General features: G+C 37.9%; 1 protein-coding gene and 1 pseudogene across 1 annotated transcript; both read left to right on the top strand.

The window, feature by feature from the left end:
• The first annotated feature begins 357 nt into the window (after positions 1–357).
• On the top strand, positions 358–1,295 carry LOC129563599 (olfactory receptor 4K13-like; annotated as a pseudogene).
• A 9,288-nt stretch (positions 1,296–10,583) lies between these two features.
• Positions 10,584–11,525, top strand: LOC148776872 (olfactory receptor 4L1-like). The gene has a single exon (XM_088840094.1). The coding sequence runs from the start codon at positions 10,584–10,586 to the stop codon at positions 11,523–11,525; it is 942 nt and encodes a 313-aa protein (XP_088696220.1).
• The last annotated feature ends 712 nt before the right edge of the window (positions 11,526–12,237 follow it).

Raw genomic sequence — 12,237 nt, 5'->3', positions numbered from 1 at the left:
AAAGATAAAAATCTACCTCCAGGAGATTTTGAAAACTCTCCTTTGTCACTCTAATACACAGTGTGATCTGGAGTTGAACATGAAAGGAGACAAGTTTTCTGTGTCTAACTGAACTTGCTTTGCACTAACCATCAGAAAATTTGATTTAACTTGGTCCATAATCATCAACTTTTTACGGTCTCATGGTCCTGTGAAATATCTCCAACTGCTAAATACCTAAAAAGCAGTCCTACTGCCAAACTGTCATTACTCTGAATAAAAGGTAAAATGCTTAAGTAAATATTAAGTTCCCTGATCTGTTACTTCCTATACACCCTCTTTGTTTTCCCTTTTCAGACAGCTTCTGCAGAAGGATGAATGGATCTCCTGAATAACAGATCAAGTGTTTCTGAGTTCATTTTGGTGGGACTTTCTACTTCTCAAGAAACTCAAATATTCTTTTTTGCAATCTTCTTGCTGGTCTATGTCGCCGTCCTAGTATGAAACCTCCTCATTGTCATCTCTGTGATAGCTGATAACCATCTTCACTCCCCCGTGTATTTCTTCCTGGCAAATTTATCATTTTTTGATGTATGTCTTTCTTCTGCTGCAATTCCCAAAGTGACTTCAGACTTCCTCAGAAAACACAAGACCATCTCCTGGTGGGGCTGCCTGATCCAGACGTTTTCTATGCACTTCTTTGGGGGTGGAGAGATGTCTCTTCTGATAGCTCTGGCCATTTACAGGTATGTTGTCACATGCAAACCCTTGCACTGCAAGACCATCGTGAGTCACAGGGTGCTCATTGGGCTTCTACTGCTCTCATGGGTGATTGGGCTTATCCATACTACAAGCCAGATGGTTTCTACGGTGGGTTTGCCTTTCTGCGGTCCCAATGTATTGGACAGCTTTTTTTGCGACCTCCCCCTGGTCATCAAGCTTGCCTGCACTGATCCTTACATCCTGGAGCTCTTGGTGATCGTGAACAGCGGGCTCTTGCCCCTGATCTGCTTCATTCTCTTGCTCATATCTTACGTGGTCATGCTGCTCACCATCTGGCAGCACTCCTCCAGTGCACCCTCTGAGGCTCTGTCCACACTGTCTGCTCACATCACTGTCGTCACTCTCTTCTTTGGCCTTGCCATCTTCATCTATGCTGTCCCATTTAATAGTTACTCTGTAGATAAATTTCTATGTTTTACTCTGTCATCACTCCTCTCCTTAATCCAATTATTTATACTCTGAGGAATCAGGAAATGAAGGCAGCCATTAAGAGACTGAGCAACCAGCATATTGGTTCCTGGTTCACCCCCTAAATATTGTCTGCTGTATACGATCATTTTTTGTTCCCTGCAATTTGGGGGCTGTTATTGTTATTGTTTAGCTGCTCAGTGTTGTCTGACTCTTTGCAACCCCATGAATGGTAGCCCAAGAGGCTCCACTGCCATGGAATGGATTACTGTTTCCTCCTCCAGGAGATCTTCTTTATCCAGGGATTTAGCCCATATTTCCTACACTGGCAAGTGGATTCTTTACGGCTTAGCCACCAGGGAAGATCATTTAAATATTTCTTCAAATAATTGAAATCAAATGTTAAATAATATTAAATTTCTACCTTACTAAATGTGAAGAAAATAAGGTATCTTTTTATTTTATTGGAAAATATTCTTAGCACAAATGTAATACATCAATAAGCTTGCATTCATTGCCTCCTTTAACTCCTTGTTTTAGAATTCAAGGGAACTCTTATGAATGTTTAAAATAAATTATACACACTCGTGGTTATCACACAACACTGCTCTCTGCCTTGCAGAGTAGTGAGGAGGCATCCATATTAGGCGTGGTGATGTTAGAAGGTCATGTTAAGAAGTCTTCACAGAAAAGCATTAAAAAAGCTAAAGAACAGACATGTGAGTGGGAAAAAGAGCATTCCAGGCAGAAGGAAAAGTTTATATGGATATTGTAAAGTGAGAAAGTCATATTAGGTACCAAAGACAGACGTTTATGAGGGAGGCTGATGACTAAAAGGAAGAAAGACACGTGCAGAGATTACATAGAAAGGTAGAGACCAGAGTATTTAGGCCTCCTGAATCCTAGTTTTTAGCAACATAAAGCAATTAAAGAGTTTTGAGAATGGGAGGTTTGAGAATAGATTCAACATACTTCTAAAGTGTCATGAAGGTTTGTCTTCTTAAGTGGAGAATAAATTGTAATAGAAATGAACACAGAGAAAATAGTGGGCTATATGAGGTTACAAATCTGAATTTATTAATGATTCAGTGAGTTTATGGAAACATTGCAAAGAGTCCTTCTAAAGATGTATTGAAAACCTAAATTACGCAAACATCTTCAGGATCACCTCTTTTGATGTATTTTATTAACATATTGCAAAACAAGGAACCTGGAATAAGGCATATTTTCTCTCATTTTCATCTTATTTGTTTTTTCCCTTGTGTTCGATTGTATCTGCCTGCAGGGAAAAAGCAAATTAGCCAGGATGGCATGGTCAGGCTCTCTCACCCTACAGCCTCACGCTCTTGCCCCACATTTTGCAAATAATGATTATGTAACAGCTCTGATCACTTGGAGCGCTGTGCATTCACATCACCAGGTGCTGCTGGCCTGTGGGCTACTTTGTGTGATACAGATATGTGAACTCCACCTAGAGAGCAGTGGCATTACTGCTGCATCACGGCTGCGTCCGTTGGGTAAGCCACAAGAGGAGAGAAGACAGCGTGACTGCTGCTACCACTGCCGCATCAGCCAGGAGAGAACACAGTTATGACCGCTGTGCCAGCCTAGAGAGAGGTTGTGCTGTGGTTTTCTCCCAGCTTCCCCACTTGCACCTTATCTACCATGGGTTCAAGGAACAGAGAACATAGTATGAAATGGCATCACAAACAGGATGAGAAGCAATACACCGCCCTGTTTTAGTTTGACCTTAGACATTGTGCACCAAATATTTAAGTTTATTCTGAAAAATTAAATGTGTACAATCCTTAACAACTGGTATGGGTAATCTCATCTGGATATCAATATTGTGCTCATATTATCCTTCTAATTTCTATTTTTAAGAATGCTCGGCTCTCTTGCAAACATCTCCTCAAAGGTCATGCTATGTTGAGGTGTATATCTCCTTAGCTGAAATACTTTTCTAATAGCATTCTAATTGCTGGCAGTTGCCTGGAGAACTACATTGAAAAAAATTCTGAGGTTCAGTTAGAAAGAATAAAAAATTTATTAGCAATATTTACTATGGGCTTTGGAAATGAATCATATTTATCATATATTTACAACCCTCATTTTCTTGTAACCTTTTCAAGAGGATTTTAATTGAGGAGACATGGCAGAGTTCAGTTCAGTTCAGTCGCTCAGTCGTGTCCGACTCTTTGCAACCCCAAGAGTCACAGCACGTCAGGTCTCCCTGTCCATCACCAACTCCTGGAGTTCACTCAAACTCATGTCCATCGAGTCGGTGATGCCATCCAGCCATCTCATTCTCTGTCGTCCCAGTCTCCTCCCACCCCCAATCCCTCCCAGCATCAGAGTCTTTTCCAGTGAGTCAACTCGTTGCATGAGGTGGCCAAAGTATTGCAGTTTCAGCTTTAGCATCAGTCCTTCCAATGGACACCCAGGATTGATCTCCTTTAGAATGGACTGGTTGGATCTCCTTGCAGTGCAAGGGACTCTCAAGAGTCTTCTCCAGCACCACAGTTCAAAAGCATCAATTCTTCGGCGATCAGCTTTCTTCACAGTCCAACTCTCACATCCATACATGACCACGGGAAAAACCATAGCCTTGACTAGACGGACCTTGGTTAGCAAAGTAATGTCTCTGCTTTTTAATATGCTATCTACGTTCATCATAACTTTCCTTCCAAGGAGTAAGCGTCTTTTAATTTCATGGCTGCAATCAGCATCTGCAGTGATTTTGGAGCCCAAAAAATTAAAGTCTGACACTGTTTCCACTGTTTCCCCATCTATTTCCCATGAAGTGATGGGACCAGATGCCATGATCTTCATTTTCTGAATGTTGAGCTTCAAGCCAACCTTTTCACTCTCCTCTTTCACTTTCATCAAGAGGCCTTTGAGTCCCTCTTCACTTTCTGCCATAAGGGTGGTGTCATTTGCATATCTGAGGTTATTGATATTTCTCCCGGCAATCTTGATTCCAGCTTGTGCTTCTTCCAGCCCAGCGTTCCTCATGATGTACTCTGCATATAAGTTAAATAAGCAGGGTGACAATATACAACTTTGACGTACTCCTTTTCCTGTTTGGAACCAGTCTGTTCCATGTCCAGTTCTAACTGTTGCTTCCTGACCTGCATACAGGTTTCTCAAGAGGCAGGTCAGGTGGTCTGGTATTCCCATCTCTTTCAGAATGTTCCACAGTTTATTGTAACCTCCATAATATTCTTTTAATACTGTTGAGCCATCATGAAGTTAAACATAATTGTAAGACTACATGAAATTCCAAATCTGCTAAACTCCACTAACTAATCACTTATTGAGTACCACAAATCATTTTGATCACCCTGGTGAAGGCCAGGGGTTTCCCTGGTGGCTCAGACAGTAAAGTGTCTGCCTTTAATGTGGGAGACCTGGGTTCGGTCCATGGGTCGGGAAGATCCTCTGGAGAAGGAAATGGCAACCCACTCCAGTACTCTTGCCTGGAAAATCCCATAGATGGAGGAGCCTAGTAAGGTACAGCCCATGGGATCGCAATGAGTCAAACATGACTGAACGTCTTCACTTCACTTCACTGGTGAAGGCCTCCTCTGCTTGTTCTAGCTCCTGAGTGTGTGTGCTTCTTTCTCTTTCTCTCTCTCTTATTCCCTTACAGAGTAAAAGGAAAGTTTTCTCTGTGTTAAGAACTAGTCTATAGTCTATGAATTTTCTTACATGCCTTGCTCTGTGTGTATCTATTTATTTTAATTCTAATTGAATAAATGCATTCAATTATCAAATTATAAATATTCAGATTGTAAAGCCAAATGAATAGAATTATAGTTTTCTGAAGTCCATCATCTATGGTAGATCCATTTTCATAAATTTGTTTACCCTCTACCAACCAAAGCACTTAAGTTAATGCTTTTTTTCTGGAAAGCACTTATTAGGGAGACTCCACACAACTCATACACTTGATGAATTCATAATCAACTTAAATAATGAGAGACTAAGTCCTTACTCTGAACTCTAGAGACAACTAACTAGCACCTTTACTCTAATAATTCCCTCTGGGTGTTAATCACTAATCTACACCTTATGTATGTGTTTTGTGTCCTTTTTCTTTCTGACCTGCAAATGATTGTCGTGTATATCCACAGAGGCATAAAAGATAAATATATATTCAGAATCTTACTGTGTCTACGTATCTTTGAAGAGGCCATTCCTCAGCTAGAACTGGTAGGTTTAAATAGCAGTGCTAATAACGTTGAGAAACTGTATACTTTAATAAAGGAGGAAACTTTGTATACGAAACCTAGAAATTAATGAAAACCAGATTATTCTGATCATGAAGGCAATGGTAAAATACAATTTGGGTCAGATAGCATCTGGACAAATTTACCCAGTTTTAATAAGAAGAAAGCCAGTCTGTGATGGAAAAATACCACTGACATCCTGATCTAAAGGGTCAGATTTATAATTTGAGTTTGTATTTTGAGAACATAAATTTGAGTTTGTTTATTGTTTAACCACTATTTTATAAAAAGACAAAATAATTTAGAATGTGGAAAAATAACAAAAAATTAGTTTCATCCTTGGCTACATTTAACATCTTTAGCCAGTCCAAAATATAGTCTAATAAAAATTGCATATCAAGAAAATGTAAAACATTGACTTATTTTATTTTATGTTCATTTAATTCTTCATATTTTTACTTTCCTACATTGGATATTTACTTCAACTGAGAAAACACTTATGGAATTCTAAATTAAATGTGATTAATTTAAATGAATATCTAAAAGAGTTCCCCTCAAGTCTATATTTATTTTCCTGAAGTAACAAACCTTCTATTCAATATGATTGTCTAATTATACTGCTAATATATTTGTTTTGGTGATTTTGTAACCTAAGGACTATTTCCAATTTTTCTAAACTTACCACCTTTTTCTACCTACATTTATAACAAATACATACTTTAATATTTTAAACTTGATATGGGAAAAGAGTTCTTTGGGCACATATAATGTTGGAACTTTTCTACCAACTGTGCAAGCTTATTTTTTAATTAGGAAAATATTTATAATGGTTATTTTGGCAGAAAATCTGACTGTTCACATGTCAAACATTTTTTGTGTAAGTGCATATTACTCATGGGTTATCTAATCCATACACAGCTTAACACTATGAGGATAAATAATCATTAAAAAAATTCAAGATCAATACAAACTTCACAGTCTTTATTACTTAACAAAAGAGCTTCCAGTTACATATCTCCACATACATTAAGTGCTTTTATGAAAATGTGTAGAAAGGCTTTATTTCTGAATATAGACACAGAATATTAAACATAGTTTTCTTTCTTCAAGTTTGCACCATAGATGAACTAATAATTCTTACTCATTTAGTCACATAAACAGCACAAAAAGAGCTAGGCTCCCCAGTCACAGGTAACCATCCCATTCTCAGAAATTTCTGCTAGAGAAAAACCAAACCTTGCCTGATTGAGCGTTATTCAATTATTTTTTCATTCCTTTTCAGTTCAATATTATTTGTATAAATACATACCACTCAAAAATTTAAACTTTTTACGTGAGTTTTAAACTGTGCCTCAAGTTAGCAATAACTGTATTATTTTTCTGATTCCAACTTATTTTTACCTGTGTCTGAGTAGAAGAGTGAGTATTTCAAAAATATTTCACATTTGATCATATGTAAAAATTGTAACGGAGAAGGCAATGGCAAGCCACTCCAGTACTATTGCCTAGAAAATCCCATGGATGGAGGAGCCTGGTAGGCTGCAGTCCGTGGGGTCGCTAAGGGTCGGACACGACTGAGCGACTTCACTTTCACTTTTCACTTTCACACACTGGAGTTAAGGAAATGGCAACCCACTCCAGTGTTCTTGCCTGGAGAATCCCAGGGACGGGGGAGCCTGGTGGGCTTCCGTCTATGGGGTCACACAGAGTCGGACACGACTTGAAGTGACTTAGGAGCAGCAGCAGCAGCAGCAAAAATTGTAAAAATGAATTATTTTGTATCATAACATATTTGAATCATGTTTATGTGCATTTAGATGGATATATTTTACAAATATGCTTGCAATTTTTTTTAAAAGCATAAATTAATAAATATAATATTTGCTTTTAATTTTCCAATTTTACATAATAAACTATAAAAATTACTTTTAGGATTCTCCTCAAGGTTTTCTTCTATTAGTATTTTGAGATCGAAGAGTGCATAATTTTGATAATTTCATAACTATATGTAGACTTTTTTATTGCATTAAATATAATACCAATGATGATGACAACAACTCTTTTAAAATTATCACTTATATTTAATAAGGAGAAACATTTTCATTAACACTAAGTGTACTTTACCAATTCTTGCAGAGTAAAAATCCTCCTGTGGTCCTTATTGGTTTGAGTATCCTCACAATCACCAGGAAACAAGATAAAGTTAATGATAGAATTTGGGGAATGCACATAGGTATTTAGCACCTATGTGTAGAATAAAATAACACAAAAATAGATCAAAATCCTTCAAGCTAGTCTTTAACAGTATGTGAACCAAGAACCTCTAGATGTATAACCTGGATTTAGGAAAGGCAGATAAACCAGAGATCAAATTGCCAACATCCATTCAATCACAGAAAAAGAAAGGGAATTCCAGAAAAACATCTACTTCTTCTTCATTGACTATGCTAAAGCCTTTGCCTGTGGAAAATTCTTAAAGAGATGGGAATACCAGACCATCTTAACTGTCTCCTGTGAAATCTGTATGCAGATCAAGAAACAACAATTAAAACTGGACAGGGAACAATGGACTGGCTCAATATTGGAAAAGGAGTACGTCAAGGCTGCATATTGTCATCTGGCTTATTTAACTTACATGTAGAGTGATAGTGATAGTGAAGTCACTCAGTCTTGTCCGACTCTTTGTGACCCCATGGACTGTAGCCTACCAGTTTGTAGCCTACCAGGCTCCTCCCTCCATGGGATTCTCCAGGCAAGAATACTGGAGTGTGTTGCATTTCCTTCTCATGTAGAGTACATCATGCAATATGCCAGGCTGGATGAAACACATGCTGGAATCAAGATAGCTGGGAGAATTATTAATAACCTCAGATATGCCAATGACACCATCCTAGTGGCAGAAAGTGCAGAGGAAATAAAGAACCACTAGATGAAGGTGAAAGAGAAGAGTGAGAAGGCTGAATTAAAACTAAACATTCAAAAAACGAAGATTATGGCATCTGGTCCCATCACCTCGTGGCCAATACTTGGGAAAAAAGTGGAAACATTGACAGACTTTATTTTCTTGGGCTCCAAAATCAATGCAAGTGGTGACTGGAGCCATGAAATTAAAAAATGCTTATTCCTTGGAAGAAAAGCTATGACAAACCTAGACAGCATATTACAAAGCAGAGACATCACTTTGCCAACAAGGTCTGTATAGCCAAAGCTATGGCTTTTCCAGTAGTCATGTATGGATGTTAGAGTTGGACCATAAAGAAGGCTAAGCACCAAAGAATTGCTGCTTTCAAACTGTGGTGCTAGAGAATCTGTTGCAAGTCCCTTGGATAGCAAGGAGATCCAACCAGTCCATTCTAAAGGAGATCAGTCCTGGGTGTTCTTTGGAAGGACTGATGCTAAAGCTGAAACTCCAATACTTTGGCCACCTCATGTGAAGAGCTGACTCACTGGAAAAGACTCTGATGCTGGGAGGGATTGGGGGCAGGAGGAGAAGGGGATGACAGAGAATGAGATGGCTGGATGGCATCACCAACTCGACAGACGTGAGTTTGCGTGAACTCCGGGAGTTGGTGGTGGACAGGGAGGCCTGGCGTGCTGTGATTCATGGGGTCGCAAAAAGTTGGACACAACTGAGCAACTGAACAACAAAAACAAGAGGTTGAAGAGTAGATATTATTTTATTTTTATAGAAAATTGTATCAATGTTGAAAAGAATTAAAGAGTATGTTTCCCTGGTACATATTAGGGCAGGACTAAAATTTGGTTCTTGACCCTTGGTTCAGTGTTTTGTTTTGTTTTTCCAAGTTTTGATAACTGGACTAAGCAATAACTTCTGAATATTTCGTGAACTATAAAGAAAAAAAAGGGAAATTCAGAGTAAATTCTCCACATTCTGTCCTTGTACTCTAGAAATAGAACTTGGTATAAGCATATGTGTGTATATCTGATTCTGTCTCTGTGTCTGTGCAGCTGGTATGTGCCATTAATAGTTTTTTAAAGGAAAAAAAAAGAAACAGGAAGATGGGGCCAAAAAATCTAAATCAAAGAGAAAATTAGACAAAAGTAAGCCACCAGTGCCCACTCATTGTGGAAAAACAGTACAAGTATCAAGGATATTTGAACCAGGAATTATCAAGAGTCAGTCTGGACACAAGTTTGAAAAGTCAGAGGAAAGCAATCATCACCAAAAAGTAAGCATTTAGGAGCCAAGGGGAAAAAAAAGCACTACTTGTGAAAGACTTGATTGTTTAGAGATCATTTACACAGAGAACGTAAAGAGACAAGAAAGAAAACTCCAGCCAGGAATCCAGCAACAAGAGAGTCAGGGAAATAGACAAAAGGCAGAGGCTAAGAGTTTTATTCATGAACCAAAGTATGAGATACAGAACACAACTGAAAAAAAAAAAAGGAAAGAAAGAAAATAGAAGGAAGGAAAGGAGAAAGGGAAGGAGGGAGGGACAGAGGGAGAAGGAAAGAACAAAGGAAGAGAGAAACATTAACACAGAAATATTTATGTTCTTGTGCAGAAACGTCCTGGGAAGCTTATTTTATTATTATCTGGGGGAGGTAGGGACACATGACAGACTGTAGCCAGCTTAAACCTTCAGGAATAAGTTAAAGCATTTGGTATATATATTTGAGATGAAAGGGAAGGGTGAGAATGTAGTATAGGTGAGAGAAGAAAGTACCGTAGCAATTTGCTATGAACATATCTGAATATTTCAAACTAGGAAGGTGAAAAGGGTAAAAGATTGAATACTAGTTGCCAAAAAGTTACATGACTATATTCTAATCCACTTGAATTAATTTATGACCAAAGACCATTTGATTATTACATGATCCATTAAACTCAGGGGTCACAAATTCATAAACTCATGGTAAAAACAACAAATAAATGTGAAGAGAAAAGCTATACCCACAAACTATATTTACAAAATTTTACAATAAATTTCCCTTTTGTGCCTCTCTGTCTGAAAATAAATGCAGTAATGTGAAAGTGTAATGTGCTTGCATTAGTAAATTAAACTGTATTTTTCAGAAATATCTACCTTTTCTTTTTCTGTAGGAATCAAATACTACTTTCTATATGCCCATACCTTCAAAACTGTCACAGATTAAATCATCACTTTTTCTGGATTACCTTCATTTTAAAGACTTTCTGAAAACACGTACACAAACTTGATGAAAACGATGAATAGCTCAATGATATCTGAGTTTGTTTTGTTAGGACTCACCAACACTTGGGAACTTGATCTTTTCTTTTTTTTCATATTTGTATTGGCCTATGCAGCAATTATGGCAGGAAACCTTCTCATTGTGGTCACCATAACCTTGGACTCTCATCTCCTCTCCACACCAATGTACTTCCTCCTTGGAAACCTCTCCTTTCTTGATATGTCTCTTTCTACAATCACAACCCCCAAGATGGTTGCAGATTTTGTCAGGGAGAATAAAACTATTTCTCTATGGGGCTGTATGGCTCAGATGTTCTTCCTTCACTTTTTAGGGGGTACTGAGATGACACTTCTCATAGTTATGGCAGTTGATCGGTACTTTGCAATATGTAAACCTCTTCACTACACAGCCATCGTGAACCACCGGGTACTCAGAGGCTCTGTGCTGCTGTCATGGGCTGTTGGCTTTGTGCATACAATGAGCCAGATGGTTTTTACCATCACCTTGCCCTTCTGTGGTCCCAATATAGTAGACAATATTTTCTGTGACCTCCCGCTGGTTATAAAGCTCGCCTGCACCGAGACCTATGTTCTGGAGTTGCTAGTAATTGCTGACAGTGGACTGTTGTCTTTCATCTCCTTCGTACTCTTGCTCATTTCCTACACTGTCATTCTGGTAACCGTTCCACATCGACCCTCTGGTGGTCTCTCCAAAGCTCTGTCCACACTATCTGCTCACATTACAGTGGTCACTCTGTTCTTTGGGCCGTGTATCTTCATTTATGCTTGGCCATTTAGTAGTTTTTCAGTGGATAAATTTCTTTCTGTGTTTTATTCAGTTATCACACCTTTACTGAACCCCATTATTTACACTCTGAGAAATCAGGAGATGAAAGCAGCAATGAATAGTCTGAGGACCCAACATATGAGCTCCAGAAAGACCTTCTAGGCAACAACCATGATGACAAAGATTTATGGACCATAATCCATATACAGTACCTCTTGGAATAAGTTGGTATTAATTTGTCTTTTGTGGTTTTTTTCAATATTCATAATGTATTTTAAACCTACCAAATGCTCCATCATCATATCTCTATAATTTGTTTTATTGAAAGAATAATTTTTAATTGAATTCAATTCAGCTGGGATTAAATTTCTTAAATAAAGAAATAAGGAGGAAAAAAACAACTGACTCACTAACTATAGTGGGAAACCCAGAAATGTTCAAGACTGAACTTCATTAAATAAAGAGAAATCGAATATGAACTGGTCCACTTTTAAATTCAAAATGAGGGATCTTTCAGCTAAATTCTCCAGTTGCCCAAATGTGCATACAAAAGTATTAACTCAACTCACAAGCATATACACACATAAACTTACAATTTTGCGTATAATACATATAAGAATTATTGCTTTTTGACAAGGAAAATTTTCTATAAGTTGATAGATCAAAATAATAGCTGTCATCTGCTGGCAAGAAGCACATATTTAATTCTTAAGGAAAATAGAAATTCTACCCTAACATAAAAGTTACATACAGTTCATTTTACCTTATTCCATCATTCATGTTTGTATTCACAGGTGTTCTCATGTATCTATCAAGAGTCAAGTGAGAGCATTAGTACTATTTCAATCCACATGGAAAAGGAAAAAATAAAGAA

The sequence above is a fragment of the Moschus berezovskii genome, chromosome 9 (assembly GCF_049115385.1).
Source record: "Moschus berezovskii isolate FMDL1 chromosome 9, NW_MosBer_1.0, whole genome shotgun sequence".
NCBI lineage: Eukaryota > Metazoa > Chordata > Mammalia > Artiodactyla > Moschidae > Moschus > Moschus berezovskii.
Note: the sequence above shows the minus strand (reverse complement) of the source record. Positions and strands in the feature narration are given on the sequence as shown.

Coding starts and splice junctions, on each gene's coding strand:
- LOC148776872 (XM_088840094.1), top strand. CDS start 10,584: ATGAAAACGATGAATAGCTCAATGATATCTGAGTTTGTTTTGTTAGGA.